This window comes from Larimichthys crocea, chromosome XVII, assembly GCF_000972845.2.
Source record: "Larimichthys crocea isolate SSNF chromosome XVII, L_crocea_2.0, whole genome shotgun sequence".
NCBI classification, from domain to species: domain Eukaryota; kingdom Metazoa; phylum Chordata; class Actinopteri; family Sciaenidae; genus Larimichthys; species Larimichthys crocea.
In genome coordinates, this window is record NC_040027.1 from 13,978,365 (window position 1) to 14,000,970 (window position 22,606).

At 41.6% G+C, this 22,606-nt stretch overlaps 1 protein-coding gene across 1 annotated transcript in view; it reads left to right on the forward strand.

Moving 5' to 3' along the window:
• The window catches only part of atp10a (ATPase phospholipid transporting 10A), a 37,472-nt gene that overhangs the window by 1,311 nt on the left and 13,555 nt on the right, over positions 1-22,606 (forward strand). Inside the window, exons 2-13 of the mRNA XM_027290251.1 lie at positions 5,653-5,857; positions 7,124-7,209; positions 10,137-10,243; positions 10,339-10,470; positions 10,647-10,777; positions 12,140-12,392; positions 12,503-12,720; positions 12,801-12,995; positions 15,798-16,359; positions 21,664-21,767; positions 22,182-22,308; positions 22,412-22,596. Coding sequence (XP_027146052.1) covers positions 5,653-5,857; positions 7,124-7,209; positions 10,137-10,243; positions 10,339-10,470; positions 10,647-10,777; positions 12,140-12,392; positions 12,503-12,720; positions 12,801-12,995; positions 15,798-16,359; positions 21,664-21,767; positions 22,182-22,308; positions 22,412-22,596 — 2,305 coding nt within the window. The remainder of the gene's footprint in view (positions 1-5,652; positions 5,858-7,123; positions 7,210-10,136; positions 10,244-10,338; positions 10,471-10,646; positions 10,778-12,139; positions 12,393-12,502; positions 12,721-12,800; positions 12,996-15,797; positions 16,360-21,663; positions 21,768-22,181; positions 22,309-22,411; positions 22,597-22,606) is intronic.

Below are 22,606 nucleotides of genomic sequence, written 5' to 3' on the forward strand. Positions count from 1 at the left end.
GTAAACTTTCCAGCTGATGGAGGCAGATTGTAACAACAAAAACATTTTCTAAACTAACCTAGCAGATCATACAAGCTGGCCCTACAGAAACCAGCTGTCAGTCTCTCAGTTTTTCAGCATCCAACATGAGAAATATGAGGAATATACACAATCGGTGGCTTCATTTGTACAATCTAGTGTGATCTGATGTGATAATATAAAAAAGACCTAAAAGAAACAAAAACAATCAGGACTTCATTTTCTTAACTACAATAAAACTTTTCTTAACATGAGAAATATGAGGAATATACACTTCATTTGTACAATCCAGTGTGATCCGATGCAACAACTCTGCCGTATATGCAACTTTTGAGAGGTGTTTCTAATATTTTTGCCACCCCAGTTAGGAAAATAGCCACTCTAACCTTTCTAAATAACTATCTAACATGTCAAAAGGATTAAAAAAAAGACCTAAAAGAAACAAAAACAATCAGGACTTTTCTAAACTAACCTACCAGATCATACAAGCTGGCCTTCGTGCTACAGAAACCAGCCGTCAGTCTCTCAGTTTTTCAGCATCCAAGATGAATATACACTTCATTTGTACAATCCAGTGTGATCCGATGCCATATATTCAACTTTTGAGAGGTGTTTATAATATTTTGCCCACCCCAGCATCTGTATTGTTGTTGTTGGAAAAATAGCCGCTCTGGTTATGGTTAAAAGGATAAAAAAAGACCTAAAAGAAACAAAAACAATCAGGACTTTTCTCAACTAACCTATTCATACAAGCTGGCCTCCAAAAACCAGCTGTCAGTCTCTCAGTTTTTCAGCATCCAAGCTGTATATTCCACTTTTGAGAGGTGTTTCTAATATTTTGGCCACCCCAGCATCTGTATTGTTAGGAAAATAGCCGCTGTAACCTTTCTAAATAACTAACTAACACGTCTGATTTTGGTTAAAAGGATAAAAAAGACTTAAAAGAAACAAAAACAATCAGGACTTTTCATAACTAACCTACCAGATCATACAAGCTGGCCTTCATGCTACAGAAACCAGCCGTCAGTCTCTCAGTTTTTCAGCATCCAAGATGAGAAATATGAGGACTATACACAACCGGCCACTTCATTACATGTACAACAGCTCTGCCATGGTGTTTCTAATATTTTGGCCACCGCAACATCTGTATTGTCAGGAAAAGTAGTAACTCTCTCATCTCTCTAACCTTTTCTAAATAACTTTATTTATGTGTTTTTTAAGTGTTTTTACAAACTCGACTGAAGGCAAATATATATAATATATAAGATGGAGGCATAAAAAGGGAAAAATTTACATTAAAAAGTCACGTCTGGTTTTGGTTAAAAGGATAAAAAGACCTAAAAGAAACAAAAACAGCCAGGATCTTTCTAGCATACAAGCTGGCCTTCATGCTACAGAAACCAGCTGTCAGTCGCTCAGTTTTTCAGCATCCAGATGAGAAACTCAAAGAGTTAAATCTGGCTAACACATGAGGAATATACACAAACCGGCCACTTGTACAATCCAGTGTGATTCATTACTACAACTCTGACATATATTCTACTTTTGACAGATGTTTCTAATATTTTGGCAACTTTATTCACATACAGAGGGCCATAATATTAGAAATGCAAGTCGATATAGTAATAATAACTCTGTTTTAATAGCACCTTTTAAAAAAAACAAACAGGCTTTACAAAGTACTTCACTGTGCAGCAGACTCGACAGAAGGCCAAACAACTTAGTAAAACACGACAAAAATGAAAGTCACAGAAAACATATATGATGGTGGCATAAAAAGGGAAAAAAGTGACATTAACGTTGGGTCTGGTTATGAGTTAAAGGATAAAAAGATTTAACAAAACAAAAAATCAGGACTTAATTTTACTGAACTAACTCGCCATACCATATAAGCTGGCCTTCGTGCTACAGAAACCAGCTGTCAGTTTCAGTTTTTTGTACATCCAAGATGAGAAACTGAGTTAAATCTGGCTAACACATGAGGAATATACACAACCAGACACTTCATTAGGTACACTTGTACAATGCAGATAGATAGATAACTTTATTGAAGTATTACAAACACAAAACGGGCATAGGATATATATACAAAAGGCACAATATGTTAAAAGTGACTACAGTATAAATATAATTAAAAGTCTAAGGGATGGAAGAAAACTGTTCTCTTCAAATATACAAAAGAAAATAAGAAAAATAAGACTGGAGCATAAAAAGGGAAATGTTGACATTACAAAGGCAGGTCTGGTTTTGAGTAAAAGCATAAAAATATTATAAAATCTATAGAAACCAGCTGTCAGTCTCTCAGTTTTTGAGGGTCCAAGATGAGAAATTAATAATATTTCAGGCCTCTCTTGAGTTAAATCTGGTGAACACATGATGAATATACACTTCTTTAGGTACACTTGTACAATAAAATGTGATTTATTACAATAACTCTGGCATATATATTGAAAAATAAAAGAATAGCAGGACAGCAATAAGAGGGATAAACACATGTAAGATGGGGGCATAAAAAGAGAAAAGCTGATATTAAAAAGTCAGGTCTGGTTATGGGTAAAAGGATTAAAAGCTTGTGCGATTGAGTTTTAAGAAGTGATTTAAAAGAGTTCACTGCAAACTTACAACCCCAATAACAAACATATAGTTAAATGAATCCATCTCTGGCAGTGTCAAGCTTCGTCAAAGTAGTATTTATGGCAGAGTTGTAGTTTTGGATCTGGTTGTATCGTTTAAGTGTACCTGATGAAGTGGCCGGTCAGTGTATAATCCCACGTGAAAGTCTTCAGCTTATCTGTCAGAGAGGTGTGAAACTATGTTCCTAACGATACAGATGTTACCTCATTCATTATGAGTGATTATGTTACCTGACAACCTGTTTCTCTCTCAGGCTTCCTACTACTACTAACTATTTCCCCCCCCCTGGTTCTCTGTATGTGTGCGTGTGTGTGCAGAGGGTATTTTGCTAATGAAAAGCAGCACTGTCGTCCATGTACAGAGCATAATTCATGGTAATCAAAAGGCTCAGTGTTTAGTGGCTCCGCAATTTTTTTGCTAACTCTTGACCCAAGTTGTTCTGTCAAGGTTGGACATAATTGAATTTTCTTCTGCTGTGGCGATATTGTGCAAAACATCTCCCTTTTCTTCAACCTGGCAACGGCTGACTTGACTAAAGAAGGGGGGAAAAAAAAAAAAAAAACCTCTACATGGCAGCTTTAATTCATTTTTCTCAAGGTTAAATACACAGTCGCTTAGACGATCTATCACTCTTGTTTTCTCTGGCGAAGTTTTAACTGCAGGTTAAAATCCATCTCTAAATGGTTCACCTAATAAATCTCGCCTTGTATTTATGATAGAAGAAATACCATTTTTATCAAAAACGTTAATATTTACAGAGTCTGAAGGATGGCCGTGTGCTGGTAAACGATTCCTCCCGTTTTTCACGACTGATTTACTCCCAATGATTCATCCTAAATGTGGATTTTGGAGCAGCTACACAAATGCAGACACACCCAGTGAAATCAGGCACTCACACTTGAACTAAACTGAGTTTAAAGGAATGTAAATAGTTTGCTCTTAATCTACTTTTACACAGTGCTAACAACATCCACCGCCGCCACTGCTGCTGCTGTCCTGTATCTGGACTCCAGGTCACCGAACGTCCAGCTCAACCAAAAACAGCTTATCCTGCTGATATATTCTTTCGTAACTGACCGGCTGATTAATTAGTGACGTGTGTGGGCCATCTTTTCCACCGCTCTATTTACTGTAGTTATTTTGTGGTCATGCACACAGAACAGAAGATAGATTTCACATTTAAGCAGTGGACTAGATGGGGAAATAATTCATTTTTATCAGACCGAGTGTCCCCGTTCCACTTTTTTTGTTTGTTTCAGACAATATTTCTAATGCAGAGAGAGATTATTGATACAAAAAGCTGTGATCTGGACTGTTTCATTCGCTCTGACATGAAAGTGTTAGCAGTAGCTGTGACCAAAGATCACTAGTAAGAAGAGCGCTTGGGTATTTCCAACAGACATATTATTAGATAACTTGGTATGTTATGGTTACAGAGGGGTTATGAACATTTAATAAGGTATGAAGTCAAAGATAACATGAACCATGTGCTCATTAGATTCACGCATATATGAAGTCTATAAGTTTATTCATATGTTTTCAACTAATAATAGTGTTTTTGTTCCTGGTATTTTTAGTTTTAACAGACGTACCACTGAGTTAGGCTATCGAGTCTAGCTTTGTAGAGATCAACAGTTCATTGGTTTTCTGCCCTCACAACTGGCACAGGGTTGACTGGTGGTCTGTCTGTTTGTGCTGAACGTAACCGCTGTAAAACAATCAGGAAATAACTTTTTATTCCGCTGATTAATTGGCTTAATCGATGCCGGTGCTCACTCGCTCTCATTCACTGTCAATGTCGCTCAACTGATGCTTTCTCTCAAACCATCGGACACAAACCAAATTAAACTTTAGTCCATGAATCCATGAATTTCAGAAACATTTCAGGCTGACTGTGGAGGTTTTACCAGGGACAGGGTCTGGTGTCTTACATTTACATTTACTTACATTGGGGCTCAGAAACTTTGAGCAAACATAGACCTAAAATAATGTATTTTACTGTAGCATAAAGTCATTTTATTTCATGAACCACTTCAGGGAGATAGTCGACTCTTTCTGCAATAGTAAACTTTACAAATGTGGGTCACATATAGAACAATTCTGTGCCCAAACTTTAGCAAGCCTGTGCTTCGTCCTCAGGCTATTGATCCACGTTCAAGCAATGGAAAAATATGGAAAAGAGCAAATGTTATTGACATAAGTTTCTAGTTTGTTGTTGTTCTCTTGTCCAGTCTAATATTATATTAAGTGCATGGAAAAAGTCTTGACTTTCATGCAGAGTGTGTGTATTTTCAATGACAAAATTCAAGGAGAGGAATGTTTTTATATACTCGGATGTGAGTCATTAATGCCAGGGGGGTTGTTATGAATAAATAACAGAGTTATTCTCCCTTCCCTTTCACTCTCTTTCACGGTTGTTTCTAGCTTAGTGATATGCATTATTTAGCATATTTGCTCCCAGGAATATCTCGTTATTGTTCAGAAATGAACCCTTAGTGGAGTCTCATCCATCCACGAGTGTTTTTGCACATTAATAGTTGAGAATGCAGCAACTTCTGCTCAGCCGCTCTACCTAACACCACAAATTCACTTGTGGTGAGATGACTCAGTCTGTTGATATGAACTTAAAATAGAAAACTCGATGTTGTCATACAAGTGGCATTGTTCCTCTTTTGTTGTTTATTTAACCACCTAAAAAAGGGCTTATCTCATCCACCTACATGTCAAATCTGTAGATGAGATGTCACAGTGTGGACTTTTTTCTTTGTGTTTTGATGGGCCTAGTCACTCTAAATGTGGCGAGGCAGACTTTGGAAGCAGCTTTTGCATCAACAAACAGGCCGTCTTCTTTTACACATCACATATTTGCTGTCCCGTACAGATTTATGGAAGTCAAGCTGAAGTTTCTGTTTATAGAACCACCAATTATTGAAAACAATGGCCCCCCACATCTTTCAACCAGCAGCTTACAGCAACTGTTTGCCCCCATTGTTCTGGCAGAGTGGAGAGACGCTATGTGGAGAAGTACTGGAAGGAGGTGCGGGTGGGAGACTTCATCAGGCTGCGATGTAACGAGATCCTCCCCGCCGATGTTCTGCTGCTGAGCTCCAGCGACCCTGACCGCCTTTGCCACATCGAAACCGCCACACTGGACGGAGAGACCAACCTAAAGCAGAGGCAGGTCGTCCGCAGCTTCTTTGACCTGGTGAGACAGATGCTCCTTTTACTTTTTTTTTGTTTTGTTTGTTTCCATCTTGTCATAAATGGCCCACACAAGTTGAGTCTGTTTTTAGATGCATGTAAAAAAAAAAATGTTGTTTTTGGATGCACAAGTTCACGAGTTCATGAGTTGTGCTTCCAGCTATTTCTTGGTGTTACTGCGGTCATGCAGTTTACTTTTTTACCCAGTATCTGAACTTAGAAAAGTAATCTCCATGTGTTTTAAATGTTTTGTGCACACAGCAACTTGAAATGAGCATTTACGCATATTAAAGATGCTCAAACATCTTCGTGTTTCGTTGTGTTTGCAACCTAGTTTTTGCTCTTTGCCTAACTGTTTTTAGTGACAATAATGGTAAATGTGAAACTATGAAACATGTTAGTGTGTAAACATCAGAAGATTTGGTTGTTTTTAACAGTTTCGTATCATTATGAACTGAATAAATTGTCTTGCCTGAAACAAATCTTTTTAAGATACTATTGAGGCTGTTCACAGGAAATACACGGCACATCTCATTAACTGCACCTCAGGTCATCTAAGGGTACATTCAGACAGGATCAGGTGCTGCTGTGAATCACTGTAGGGTTGTTAAACAACAGTTTGTGTTGAGTGTAACCGCTGTGAAACAATCAAGAAATAACTTTTTATTTTGCTGATTAACCGGCTTTATGGATGCCGTTGCTCCTTAACTCTCATTCCCTGTCTATGTTGCTAGACCACTGCTCGCTCACTCGCTCGCTCTAAATTGCAAATCAGACTCAGATTTAGAAGCTGGGTACATTAAGAACACAACAGGTAGAGTATCAGAGAGTTTAGTCCATGAATCCACCTGGATGGACGTCAGGGTGTGTTTTCCTAAAAGTTGGATCTGGCTCAACTTCTCGGCTGCTGAATGTTTCCTAATAATGAAATACACTAATAGTAGTCACTTCATATATGCTACACAAGTTAGATCTTTTTTCCATCATTGTAATTTATGTGACAGACATATTAACTAAACTACACTAGATTAGTACGGAAGTTATGCAATAAATCCTCCCTTCATGATGTTTATAATGTTCAGTTTTTGTCACTTCTGATGGTGTTTAATTGTTTTGTGTTCTATTGAGCAACGTTCCTAATATTTTGGCCTTCTCATCTACATCACTGAGGGACTAAATATTCCAAACAGCTCTTAGTGTACTAAACTGAACAGTTTTTAATTGGGCCTCACGGTGTCTGAGTAATCATCTGTTTGTCGTCTGTTTGCAGGATTGTGATTTTGACCCCTTAAAGTACAACGGCGTGATCGAATGTGAGAAGCCCAACAACGACCTGAACAGATTCAGAGGCTACATGTGAGTACCCTCTCTTGTTCTGTACAGTATGTGTGACTGATGGCTCAAAACTTTCTTTTTTGTTAACTCACATTAAATGTTTAACTTTCATGTCAGTGTGAATGAACGCTGTGACATTTTAAACTCCAAAATGGAAATAATGTAACACTGCGGTTTGTTGACAGGCCAGAAGTTTCTAACTTAGAATTATGACTTAAACAGTTTTTCCAAGTCAAGATTACGATTTGCCTTGTTGGGATGTGGTTGCGGGGTTTTGCCCGCTTGACCATGCAAATTTGAAGATGTATGTGCTTCCTCACGACTGACCAGAATAAACTGAAGCAGCAGCAGCAGCTGCTCTTTGCAAGCCGGATTACTGAAGCTATAGTTTTCAGACTTGAGAGCCAGCGCGAATATTTAGCAACAACAACTTGCCCCCTCTCTCTCAGCTGATTTCCTGTGTTACACCTTACTTCCTTTTTGTCTGTGTTTGCGGTAGAAATGCCAGAGGGTTACAGGATATGTTTTTGACAGAGAGATAAGTAGGAAGCTGAAATCCAAGTTTAACCCCATGCTTCAGCTCATCCTGTTGTAGTACTTTGTTTGTTAATAACATTTACTAATAACATCTGTCAACCAGTTATAATATTGCACCGAAATATCTGTAGTACACAGATATTTGATATCTTCTGTGGCTCTGAATGAGCTTAAAGTCTGAAAATAACCCTGACGATGTGATCAGGGTTATCTTGGCTTGGTTACAAACTGGAGGTGTGAGGCGTCTACTGGGCAAGGTGGGACTAATTAAAAATGCTATTGAGTTCCTTTGTGAGAAATGTACAGTAGGATCCAGTGTTTTTGGAGCTTAGCCTACACCAGGGGCTGAAATAAAGGACGTCTCAGCATTTTATTTTATCTGTCTGAGCTCTGAGCTCCCCCAACATTGTAGAAGTTCAACACTAAAATGATGAAGTACCCCTTTAAAAACTTGGATGGCACTTGGCATCAGGTAGCACCACTGACAGTATAAAGAATGGACAGCATATGCTTGACGTCACCTGTTTTGATCTCTGGCTCTGGCTGCCCCCATCTTGGAAGTGTTGCCTCTTCCGCCTCCCAGCTGATCTTAAAATCCTACCTGTCCACTCACCTGTCAATCAAAGCAGCCACTCTGTTAATTCTGCATAACTTTAAGCCTTAATATAATTTGAACAGGTGAGTTATATAGATATTCACCCTCAGTACAGTTGTCATGAACGGGGAAATTAGCTACAGAGACCAAAACTGTTTTTTGTACCAGGCTGTAAACATGTTTATTTCTGCTGTGAAGTTGGACATTTTAACATGGGGGCTTATGGAGACTGACTCACTTCTGTAGCCAGCCTCAAGTGGACGTTTGAGGAACTGCAGTTTTTGACTCCACAGACATGGACGTTGCTGCTTGGTCAGCATCTTCAGTAACACAGTGGAAATGGGCTATTTGACGCTTGCAGTGTTTGTGTTTTGTTGGTTGTCTGGAAACTTCATGGTGATGACATGACTCCAGAAAGTCACCGCCCCCGGCTCAGAAATAGTTGAGTTCACAACCCCACATAAATCTACAGCGTGGTGTTTTTACACTTCAGTATAAACACATAAAATAAGCTGAGCTTTAAAAGTTTGTGTCGGGAGACTTTATTGGTTTTTGCAGAGCCAGACTAGTTGTTTCCAGTCTTTATGCTAAGCTAAGCTAACCAGCTGACAGACATGGGACTGGTATTAATGGTCTTGCAAATTTTGAGCTGTTGCTTCAGCATATTCATGATCATGTCTATCAGTGAGATGCAGCCTGCTATTATCAGATTTTCCACAGGCCTGGATTTACGCCAGGTGTATTTCCTCGGCCTATTCATTGCGTCTCCTCGCTTAGGCGTGTTCGCTAAGTTTGAGTGAGGCACAAGATGAGAAACCGTCCAGTAAAATGGCCGGGCGGACACGCGCTCACATGATTATGACATTTATTCTTTGCTCAGAAGGAGACCAGATGCTGCAGGTATTCAGTTGCCAGGCTACAGTGGAGCACAGGGCACAGCAGCACAGTCGAATGGGAGGAGGAGGAGGGAGCAGTTGTCTCAGCAGTGTTTTATTACATTACGGCAAATGGCACCAAGTCTAATCTCACTACCTTCCTGGGAGAGAAAGCACTGTGTGTCTCCGAGTGTTATCACTTCCTCGAACAGTGTGAGCTATGAACTAGGACGAGCTGTGTGTGAACTACGGCTGCTCGGCGCTCAGGGACACTGTTATTAATCTGTAATGGTGGTGACGTGTCAGCCGGCCTGCTGTCAGAGGCCAAAGGATGAACATTCCTGTTGGTAAACATGCTGACAGTTGCGTGACTTTGAAAGAGGATACAACAGAGATGGTTTAACGCCACTTCCAGCTAAAGGTTGTAGAGCCGTTTAACTAACACACTTGTAATCCTGGATTTAGTAATGGGATTAAGGCTGACATTAAAAGCTCAGCTCTCCCCCCAACAACAGGCACATTTGCCCCTGATTTAATACAGATCCACATACATCTCACTCTTTTCTAAGAGGGTTTTGAACTTCCTCGGTGGGCTGGCCAAAAGCTGAACTCAGTCTTTGTATAATGAGCCTGACGAGCTTTAAATTTAAGTCCGAAGTGAGATCTGAGGGTCAGCAATGAATTGCCTGATTGACTCTAAGCCCGAGGGGTTTCTGTGGAGGGGTAGCACAGTCGGTGCTTCTATATCAGAGGGAATTTGTGCTGAGATAAGGGCTCCTGGTGAGGGAAGACCACGGTGCTTTAGAGGGTGATCGATTGAGGTGCTCGACGGAATAAACAGATGTTGTTGGGCCTCTAGGTATAGAGAGATACTTTCTACTAGAGTGTCAGTATTTTTCAGACATAACCGTTTAATTTTTATACATCTTCTAACCTGACAGACTCCATCGAAGTGGAAGAAGAGATGCACTTTACAAAGAAAACCTGCTGCTGAGAGGCTGCACCATCCGCAACACAGAAGAGGCCGTGGGAATAGTCATTTACGCAGGTTAGCCCCCCCCCCCTCTCAAAATATCTGCTTTCACGCTCTATAATCGACCTCCTTGACCAGCTTGCTGCTTACACACTGCGTGTCTTTCGCAGGTCACGAGACCAAAGCCATGCTAAACAACAACGGCCCGCGCTACAAGCGTAGTAAACTGGAGAGACAGATGAATGTAGACGTGTTCTGGTGTGTCATCATCCTGCTGGTCATGTGCCTGTTCGCTGCTGTCGGTGCGTAGCAGTTGAGAGGGAACGGTTGTTTTGGAAAAACCTTGTGGTTTCTATTCAGAAAATTCAATTTAAAACCTTCATTGTGAAAATTCTCTCCCACTTTTTCTGTGCTTTTTATTTATATCTTGTCATTCCAGTGTTTTATACAAGTTGACCTTGTGGTGTTGCTGTTCCAGGTCATGGGCTGTGGATGTTTCAGTACGGAGATAAGAGACCTGTGTTTGACGTTCTTAGTCCAGAGGGGACAGACTTATCACCCATCATGTCCGCTATTTATCTCTTCCTCACTATGATCATCGTCTTTCAGGTACGAAACGATAGAGAAGCTTCAAGAAGCAAATAAAGATACAAACAAGTATGAAACGTTTTATCCCACTGCACACGAGCGCTGCAGTCATTATTTCACCCTCCTCCGGGTATGTGACCTCTAGATGTTAATCTTCACGTTTTAATCTGGAAAAGCAGTGAGAAGGTGCTTCTCTTCTATATACTGCAAAAATAATATTTATAATACAGGATCAAAATAGGACAACAGTGCCACCTGACAGCTATTGATTTGTTAGTTTTGTTTGACTTCTTTTTTGTGCTTGCATGCCAAAATGTCAGTGAAAATGTCACCCCGCCCCGTGTCAGATGTTCCCTCGATATCACCTGACTTGTGAAATAAATGAGGAAGTCAGTGGAGATAGTAGTTTGGTTACACTGTACAACCACTAACCGTTTGAGAGCTGGCAGTATTGCCAGACATTGCCTGATACACTTTTAAATAAACACATGACTCCGCTGGCGTTCAGGCACGGGGAGAGAGAGCGAGCGGCTGAACTGCCCTCTAAAGAGCTATGACTCATTTCTTCAGGACTACTTTCCAGAAAATGTTGCCTCGAATCGTGTCACTCGGGATCAGAGCAGCCTTCTTTTAAACAATCACACATATACACTTATAGATCTTTTTTTTTTAATGATTAAGATGTTGACCTTTTTGAAAAGGCAACAGAAAAGCTGTGTTTATATCAAAGTTTGATTCCAGACACTTACAGTCCTGTCCAAACTCTGCCACCTCTTTACTGACGCCACCATTTATTTATCTATTCCCTAACTATCTATTTAAATAGTTTAACCCTACTTGTAGATATCTATTTATTTTAACCATTACTCCATCTGACTCCATCTTTTTAACTGTTTAAAAAATACTTTTAATATTAACTAGCTCTCTGTTTTAGCCATTTATACATTACTTTTAGCTTTGACCATTACTTTTAAGTATTAAACAATAATATATATTTATAAATTAATATTGTCGATCTAACCATAACCTTTACTTTTAGCTAAATATTATAATAACTGTTCATTCATTACTTTTAGCTCATTGTTTCAACTGCTGCTGGCTCGCTAACTACTTTTCAGACTCTCATATTGTACTCTCCAGTTGTTACAGCTGTCTGAATATGTAGATATATATTTTTTTTCATATCTTAATTTCTATGTTTTAACATTAGTTGAGCTGCTTCACTCCACAAACTCTGCAGAAGTACTGCCTCGGGGTGCAAGTACCCCTGGATGGAAATCACTGTTTTAAGATGTGTAGAATGTAAATGCCTCACAGAAGTAGGCTGGAAAAATTGTTAACAAGCTCTGCCTCTGACAAAAACTCTGTCCTCTCCTCTCCTAGGTGCTGATACCCATCTCCCTTTTTGTGTCAATTGAAATTGTCAAGATCTGCCAAGTGTACTTCATCCATCAGGACATGGAGCTGTATGACGAGGAGACAGACTCTCACCTGCAGTGCAGAGCTCTTAATATCACTGAGGATCTTGGCCAGATGCAATACATCTTTTCTGACAAGACAGGCACTCTGACGGAGAACAAGATGGTGTTTCGCCGCTGCACCGTGGCAGGGGTGGAGTACTCCCATGATGCCAATGGTGAGACAAGCCAGCAAACACACACACACACACTGACACACTTACAAAAACATTCATTGCCTTTTAAAGTCACTCTTAATGTTGTGTGTGTGTGTGTGTGTTTGTCACAGCTAGAAGACTTGCTATGTACCAGGAGATGGATTCAGAGGAAGAAGAGTGCACATCACACGGTGGCACCCTGCCCAGGCGTGACAGTGTGACCAGCCACCAAAGTGCCCGGGTGGTGCTGCGCTCGCAGAGCACAAAGTCCCACCGCAGGACTGGCAGCAGGGCGGAGGCCAAGCGAGCCAGTATCCTGTCTAAACACACGGCCTTCAGCAGCCCCATGGTCAGTGCGCCTCACCTTCATGCCGTCCTCGTACTCTGTGCTGTGTGCTGTCCGCTGATAAACCCTCCTCTGTCCTGCAGGAGAAAGATATCACCCCTGACCCTCAGCTCTTGGACAAAGTCAATGAATGCAGCAGTCAGATGGACTTCATGCGTTTCCACAGCCAGCCCATGTCCCAGCTGCCCTCTGACCTCTCTGACATTATTGATTTCTTTATCGCGCTCACCATCTGCAACACAGTTGTGGTTTCCTCCCCCAACCAGCCCAGGCACAAGGTAAAACTCACCTCATCGGGTCAATAGGAGATTATCTTTTAACGTTCAGAAATCGATGTTTTGGAGGGAGCATATTTACAGTTCCTGCTCCTGGTTTGACTTTCTTACTGTGTGTGTGTGTTTGTGTGTTTGTGTGGCAAGCAAAGCAGATGGTCATGTCCAACTGGCAGGCAAAGCAGCCCCTGTGTTTAATTACTACAATAGAAGTGTCTCTATGACTGGTGAAGAAGCTACACTTATAATATAGGGCTGACAAGGTTTCAGTGAATGGGCACTCACACAGGACTGACTCTTTATTATTACAGCCCTTTATCAGAGAGTGTCTTCACACACACTTGAGTTTTGCACCGCAAATCAAGCGATGATAAATGAGTCGGCCTACGCCGGAAAATAATAGATCATGGAGAATTAGCACAATGTGTTTAGCAGCTTTTTTCCCTCACCATCCCTTTGTCTCGTGAAAATAATGACACCCAGAGAGGGGAGTCGGGAATATTTCAGTGACATCATGGTGCTGCAAGAAGTTTGCCAGTCCCCTGTCTCTCTCTTTTTTTTTTTTTAGTATCTTTGGGGCCAGTTTTGCAGGTAGCCAGTGGAGCTGGCCAGCCGTTTTGGGTTGATGGGAATAGTTTTAAGTGGTCATAAGCCAAAAGGTTTGGTAACCGCTCTCATAACACGTCCAAAGAGGAGAGGTATTATAAGGAGCATCAATAGAGGATCCAGCAGCGACTAATTCTACTGATATCCGTCCAAACCACCAACATGAGGCCCGTGTGTTGCATGTATGTTGTTGTTTTTCTTTTTTTGAACCACACAGGAGTCGTTTTCATCATTTGTTGAATGTTCTTTTTGGCTACTTTTCCTAAAACAACACAAAAGCACAAAAAAACCTTCCAGAATACTCACAAAGTCTCTTTTTTTTTTTGCACGTAAGCGTTCATTCTGCTGCCTGTATCTTTTGATGTGCTCGCCACAGTTGTGTATCCGTGTTTTGTTTTGTTTTCGTGCGAGCTCGGGGTGTGGTTGTCCTGTTCAGAGGTGATATCCTTTCCTTGCCACACGCTGCTTTCACCAGTACGGCGTCCTGCCAGTTAGAGGCATAAACCTGCACGGATTAAGCTTGACACATTATTCATGTTCGCTGTGTTTCTGTTTGGAGGTTATCTGATAAGATGGAAGGAAATGTAAATCCGCACAAAAGCTTTGATGCTTTTTTTTTTATTGTTTTGCTTTTTTTTTTTTTTTTGTCCTTTGGGCCGATGTAATTGTTCACATTTTATTATGATGCCCTTGTGGCTAACCCAGCACCTGAATGATTTATATCTATGTATTTGAGAAGTCCTTCTGCCAGGAGTCCTTACCGTGAGTCACGCTCTGTGCCATTGTACTGCACCACCTTGGGATAAAGAACTGGGCATAGGTTAATAGCCAGGAGGTGCATTTTCATCAGAGCTCCTTTACTATTTGACCTACTAAAAAGCATCCTGAGGAAACCTTATGGATTTTCATAAGCGTTTCCCAAAAGAAGGCGTCAATTCATCGACACTTTCCTTGTTTTTGTTCATTCAATACTTTTATTGTGTCCGTTAACGCTTTCTGTGATGTTAATGTAAAATGTATGCTACTTTTACTGTCCAGTCTCTTCTTATCATGTACGGCTGCCACCATGCAGACTGCAGTCGTCACATTGATGTTTTTAAGTACTTTGGAAAGGTGGAAGCTACTGGATTTTAAATTTATATTTATTTTTGTGGCACATCAAAGTAAAGGCTATCATGTTTTCAGTTTCCATATCTTCTGTCTTTTCCGTGGCGCCAATATTCTAATAGTGGGATCACGTTTTCCAGCCGTCTCCCGTGAAAGCCGTTCATGCCATTGCATTTGGCTGTTCACATGAAAAGTGACAGTGTTGCAAAGAATAAAAAGAAAAGGGCTCAGAGAGAGAGAGAGAAGTTGTACCTACCTACTTTCTCACTCCCACACAGCTGGCCAATCATGGTGTGAAGTGAGCGTGAATGTCGGATTATCTCTTCCCAAAAAGTCCCAGAGATGTTGTGTTCTGGTGTTGTTACCACCCATTTAAGATGAGATAGACTTTATTGATCCCACACTGGGGAAATTCACTTGTTACAGCAGCTCACAATATACAAGGTGGATAAGAAATCTAAACAGGGGCTCAAAACGTGTTTGCCCCACGTATGAAAGCCTGAGTCCTTCCTGTAGTGGCCTGGTTTCAACTCCAGTCTGTGGACCTTTGATGTGTGTGTCTCTCTCTCTCTCTCTCTCCCTGATTTCCTGTCTGTCTTCAGCTGTCCTCTCTCACAAGTTGAAAGCTGTCCAGAGTTAACAGGGCGTTCATACAGCCAACTCTCTGTGTCTCTGCGCTCTCCACACTCGCTCTGTAGCCCTGTTAGTGCCGTGAGCTCCTCCATCTTACTGCTCTGTGATAACAGACGGTACTCATGGTGTGTACCATCTTAGATCCAGCTTTGCATCCCCGTCTCCTTCTCCTCACTTCAGCATGGATCTCTGGTCTTTCCAAACAGAGTGTGCTAGCACTACTTAGTGCTAACAGCTGTTCTCTAGTGTCAACAAGAGAGCTGTGGCTTCTTTTGAATGGGTCACCTGATTTATCGTGAAGTAGTTCAACAGAAAAAGGCAAGAAACTAATCTTCATAGTTCCACGTCCATGTTTGCAGACACATTGATGGAGATTGTTGTAGAAAAAACATGAAAAGAAGAGCTCAGAGCTCAGAGCTACTCTGATTGGCTGTGATTGACTCAGGTTTCCTTGTCCTTCAGGTCCGGATGAGGTTTGAGCTGAAGTCCCCAGTTAAGACCATCGAGGACTTCATTAAACGTTTCACCCCCAGCCGACTGACCTCGGGCTCCAACAACAGCAGCTCCTCCAGCCTCATCACCAACCGCTCGTCCAACAAGGGGTGCTCCAGCATGTTGTCCTCCCCCTCTGCGGAGAGCACGCTCACCAAACTGGACGAGGAACGGCAACACGGAAGCCTGCCGCACGCCTTCGGCCCCGTCCCTCCGTACGGCTACGACGGGAATGCGTGGAACCTGGAGGAGGGCGAGCTGCGCTACGAGGCCGAGTCCCCTGACGAGGCTGCGCTGGTCTACGCCGCCAAGGCCTACAAGTGCTCCCTCGTCGGACGCCTCCCCGACCAGGTGACCGTGGAGCTGCCACACTTGGGGAAGTTGAGCTTTGAGCTGCTGCACACACTGGGCTTCGACTCCACCAGGAAACGCATGTCTGTGGTGGTGAGACACCCTTTGACGGATCAGATCACCGTGTACACTAAAGGAGCAGACTCCGTCATCATGGACCTCATCAAACCCCCCGACACAGGTAAGAAACTCTCAGTCCTACTGTCGCTTTAAACATTCCTGGATTTATTGTAACACGACGGTGTGGTGGTATGCTCCTGATAAACGATGACGCTGCTGTCAACGCGGTCTTGAGATGTAGTTCTGCCGGTGTTGGATCATGTCTGAAGATTTCACCACCTGAACTGATGATTTGTGGCTTTGAACCGGCTACAATTCACTTGATGTAATCTTCACATGGCACATGAGCTCACCGGTCGTGTCAGCAAATTGAGGAAATTTTCACTCTGCTTAATCCCGAATGATGAATCGTGTTCGGCTGTAGCTGCTTCAGGTTTTTGAGAAAAATTGTGATTACACTGGGCAACATGCCTGCACAGGGAAGAGCTCTGTTTTTATAGAGCACCCAACGTTTCACCCCTTAAACCTTCATACTTTCCACTGATGTAAACCTATAAGGTAACATGTTACATAAGATCAAGTATTTTTAGAGCAAGTCACTGCTGTAAAACTCGGTTGATGCCCTAAAAAAAGAAAAAACACTTCCTTGTGTATTGTTCCCTCCGATCTTAAAACCTTGTTCCATACTCTCGTTCTTTAATGTTCTAATGGCAAAGGTGTACCAGGTTGTTAGTATTCAAGGCACACAGAGAGCTACACAGGCACTTTTCACTAATGCTTTGTACACAGTCACCAGACATCTGTCCAGGGGTGCTTAGCAAGCCCGCAGAGACTGAAGGCTTGACACAACAACACACAGTTTGTCGTGCTGCAAATAATGATTATTTTTGATACAAGAGAGAAATGTTCAATTATTAAATTCAGTCCTGCTGCCGCAGATTGAATTCTTCTCAAAGAACGATGACCTGGACGACTGAGAACCTTCACAGATTATTAAAGTTGTTAGTGATACATTTTCTTGTCAGTCTGCTAATGGTTTTAGCTCCACTTTGAACTCCATTCTTCAGGTTCTTCTCTTGAGATGTTATTGAGTTAAAACCGATGCACTTGCCAAGCGTTGAAGAGCCACTTCACTGCTTTTACGCATGAAGTTTAGTTTACTTGTCACTACTCGGCGTGTAAAAGCACTTCATAAGATAATTTATGCAATGTAAATACAGCACGTCTTCTGTGAGCGTTGGACTTTTTTTGTCGGGCGGCTGTGGCTCAGACGGTAGAGTCGTCCACTAACCAGATGTTCGATCCTCAAGTGTCCTTAAGCAAATACTGAACCCCACATCGCTCCTGAAGGCTGTGCCATCAGTGTGTGAATGGGTAGAAGGCTGGAAGAATATAGGTGCTATATAAGTACAGTCCATTTACCATTTTAGGATAATAAATGTGTATTTTAGTGATTATTTTAGTGTGAATAAAATGAGCTAAACCACTTTTAAATTCATCTGCCAATCCTGAATTGTTAGGTAGGTGATCTCCATGTCTGTTCATGCGATAAATAGGCTATATTTCTAAAATGTAATCATGGTAATGCATCAACACATGAGTCCAGAGATTCTTTCCAATACATCAGAGAGACCTATCTCACAATACACAGTACAAAACGCGTCCTTTTCGTCCCATCTGTGTCTCCTTCCTGATCTACTGGATGAGGTCCAGCTTATGTTTTATAATGCTCGTATATAAGCAATCATATAATGCTTGTAATGTGCCATTACTGTACTTCATGAGCTTGTAGAGACAAATAAACCCATAAGGCACAATAAAGTGCTGCTTGACCTTCTGTAAGTCACAGGAAGATTAGGTTGCCAAAATGATCCAATCAGCGAGTTACTTGTCGATCTGTTTGACTTCATGTTCACTGCTCCTGTGTGAAGAGTGAACGTGGGAGTGCTAAAAACTGCAGTTCCTCAAACGTCCACTTGAGGCTGGCTGCAGAATGAGTCAGTCTCTATAAGTCCCCATGTTAAAATGTCCAACTTCACAGCAGAAATAAACATGTTTACAGCCTGGTACAAAAAACTGTTTTGGTCTCTGTAGCCAATTTCCTCGTTCATGACAACTGTACTGAGGGTGAATATTTATATAACTCACCTGTTCAAATTATATTAAAGCTTAAAGTTATGCAGGATTAACAGTGTGGACGCTTTGATTGACATGTGGGTGCCATGACTTTGCCGATTTTTAGATTAGCCGGGAGGTAGAAGAGACTACCATGAATTTTCATTGTGGGAAGTGTAGGATCATAAGTTTTGAAAATTGGCCCATACTAGAGACTGTACTAAATCACTAGAGTACTCCTTTAAGATACCTGAAATCAAAATATTGGGTGTACAAGATCCATAATGTGCTCGTATTTGTACCACATGTTTATATTTTGAAAGGCTGAAATCGACTCGTGCAGCCACTCGTCTTCACTTCCTTTCAGTAAAAGCCTGCTGTCATGTCGTGTGGGTAAACGGCTCCCTCCTGTTCATTAGAAGTAGAAGCTCTTCATCTCTGCGAGGCAGCATGGAGAAGCGGTTTCTTAAAACAAAGACTTGTTAACTGCGACACATGGGTGGAAGAAAAGCACTCCCATCTTGTTTTGGCATATTTTCCAGGAATTCTGAATTACGATATGATTTATTGTATTGATTTTCCATTAAGAGGAACACGCTGGTCTCTCTGCATTTAAGGTCTGAGCTTCATCATTTTTAATGCCCTCTATAGAGTAATGTCTGCGCTGGCACAGTGTGCCATTTTCATAAGTTTTTCACTTACTTAAAATTCACAGAGCTGCTGCTGCTGCTGCTCACTGTAGAGGAGAGGCTCCATCAGGACAGTTGTCACACCAGCACCACCCCTCCTCCACCTAGTGTGTCTCAGTTCAGAAAGTTTAATGGCCAACAGGGTGTGTCTTCACGCAGACAACTCACTGCTTTGTTTTTACCATTGGGTAAAAGCAGCCAATTAGAGTGCAGCATGAGTTGGGCCTCCTCATAACACAGACCTCCATAATGGCTCCATTCAGGCGACGAGGGAGTTGTTCAGTGTCACTCTAATAACACGGCGCACATGGAGGTACACTGTAGACCCTTGGGGCTTAGAAGTTGGAGTGTGTGTCATGGCGTAACTCCTGCTCTCTCACGCCTGCTGTTTAATTCCACCTTAAAACAGAATTTTCATTTTAATGTAATGTTTTGATCTGAATTTAAGAATAATGTCGACACTGTAGACTTCTTGGTCAGAATTTAACAAAATCATCTTTGTAACTATTATTAAAGCAGCTATAATTCATATTTTTTGACTGACAGTGGATCATATGGTTAATTTTTACCCAACTCTGTAGTTCAGTTCAATTATTGCAGCGAAACAGTAACTTTAAACCCCAGCAGGAGCCTTTCAGAAGAGTTCTTTGCTCAGATTTGATCATTTTTCCTGGTTTATGTGCTTCTTAATATGTAAATATGCTACATAACTAAATAGTTTTTATGATCAGAAATGTGCACAGAGTGTTTCTCACACTTTTTATACCGCATACCACCTCAGAAAATATTAGACTCTCCACATACCCCTATCATGATGTACATTGAAATAACAGAATGACCCTTTTCAGCTGTGCAGAGTTTGTGCAGCTGTCTGGTTTATTTAAGATTATTTAATGTTGTTGAATCCTGAATGTGACCGGGGTCAAGAACCAATGCTACTTTTGGTGGAAAAGCAGCACGCCTGACTCTCCTCCTTCTTTCTGATATTTCCTGTTTTGAGCCACGATTGCAGTATAAACTATTTATTTTACCAGTCATGGAAGTATGTGTGCAGTGCAAGGCTAATATTTAATTAAAATTCCATTCCAGCTATCTCATTGTTTATTTTCATTCAAAATGTTGCAGCATTTTGATTGTATAATTTATTTTACGTACACAGAACACGTGGAGTTTGGCCTTTAAGACGTGTTTCATGTTTTAGCATCTTTCAGCTCATTGTTTTGGTTTTCTGTTTTGGTTCACTCTCATGGCCCTAAAAAAAAAAAAAAAAAACACACTGTTCATTCCTGTCCAGAACCAAAGGGCAAAGTTAGCAACTATCTGGCGAACATAGAGGTGCATTTAGAGCCAGATATTTCCCATAGGACAGGAGTGGGTGTGGAACAAAACAGAGCTAAAAGAAGAGTGAATATCGGACATTCATCGTGCACTCCAGTCGATAATGTTGCTCAGTATGCTGGATGGATAAATGGGCAACTGTTTGCCAACACAGTATCCATAGCCACTTAAAAGGTGATTATATGTCAGTGTTGGATTTACAGCCTGTTTCCACTTGTTTCCTCTAGAGGCCAACAAAGAAACAGTCGCAGGTTAAAAGGTTCCCCCGTGGAGTTTTCTTGATAAGAAACTCTGTTTACATTCACTGTTAGTCACTAAGACGCATTGTGTGAGTCCTTGAGGTCTAACAAATGTGCTGAATGCATTTCCTCTGTCATAAAAACATTTACAAAGCTGAAATGTTGACCACATCACAGCGTGGACGCAAACCGCACATAAAAACATTGCTCTTTAATGTAATAGTGGTAAAAAAAATAAAAATAAAAACTCCTCAGGGAACCTTTAACATACGGGGACACAAATCCTATTTTAGGTGGATTTTCCCATTTTCACTCGTAGGAAAAATAAACATTGTTCGAAGTTCCACCTGCGTCTGCAAGGCCGGCTGGTCCGAGCAGCTATTTGTCAAAATGGAAAACTCCTGCTGTCCTTGGAAATACTGTTTGTTCAAGAAGCAGAAACAGACTTACTTAGAAAATGTTCAGATTATTGACAGTTCTGTGTTAATTTGTTCTTTTCAGGAGGCAAAAAAAAATAAATACATTTTCGTGGCGGTGCATGTGTAGCGCGGCCTGCCAAGCTGTTGTGTTATTAGTGAGATTACAAGGCTGGGTAGTGTTGGCTGGTGCATCTGTGTCAGGAGACTGATGAAGCCAATCTGTTTGTGCACTGTCCCCCTGCCAAAAAGATGCCCAAGATGCTGCGCCAGAGAAACACTTTAGCAAGGCTCTATTCCAAAAACATAATACTTCAAAAGAACATGTGATATTCAGTTATATTAAGATCATTTCCATTTGGATTAATTGTGATTTGTCATATAAGAAAATCTTTTTACCACATTTTGCTCTGTGTTGTCTAGACGCAGCTTGATGAGTAATGCGAAGACTTGGTGGGATACACTGAGGCGCATGGTTAATTTAGGTGTGAAGACAGATGGCTTTCATGTGCCGCTTGGAAGAAGCCTTTGGCAATCTGGAACCAAAATGCTGAACCGCTTATGCAAATTCTCTAAAAAAGCAAGCATATTTAATCTTCATTCTTCTGTGCTTTTATTTGTTTTTAAGGAAACTCCAAAGGGAAACGCCAGAAAAAGATCGTCAACCGGACCCAAAACTACCTGAACCTGTACGCTGCAGATGGCCTTCGCACGCTGTGCATTGCGAAAAAGGTACCAGGGGTCCATAAGCTTCTTTGGAAGTGCTGAGCCGCCCTGTGTCTCATCAAACTGCTTTAGAAGTTGGAGATGATATGTCTCAGTGGCTTTTTGGCAGGTTGTGTGTGTGTGTGTGTGTGTGTAGCCCGGCACAGATGATCACATGGACTGACCGTTTCTAAAGTGACATTCTTCGTGACTCAGCTGCAATCTGTGCCACTTTCCCAGGCTGTTAATTTATGCTCTCACAAGCCGAGCTCATTATATCCCCGGCTTGTGCAAAGACCGTCACAGAAGCGATGTGATAAAACACCTTCTCAAGGTCTCAACTTCTCCTGTATATCCTCCTCTGCCATGTAGGAGCTGCTCCGCTGTTAAATCTCCCCCCTATACTTTAACAGATGATGTATATATTTGTGTTTGTGTCAGATTCTAAGCAAGGAGCAATACGCCTGCTGGCTGCAGCATCACCTGGAGGCTGAGACAGCCATCCAGGGAAGAGAGGGGCTGCTGTTTGAATCGGCCCTGCGACTGGAAACAAACCTACAGCTTCTGGGTAATTGTTTTATGAATTGATCTAATTATTACTACACCTGTAGTTTGTTTATATGTGTATACAATATTACTTTTGGCTCACCGCCATATTTCTTCACCCCTAGGAGCGACAGGCATCGAGGACAGGCTGCAGGACGGCGTGCCTGAAACCATTGCTTCCCTGCGGAAGGCCGGCCTCCAGATTTGGGTGCTGACGGGCGACAAACAGGAGACGGCCGTCAATATTGCGTACGCCTGCAAGCTGCTGGACCCTGAGGAGGAGATCCTGACACTGAATGCTGATTCTCAGGTGAGCAAAA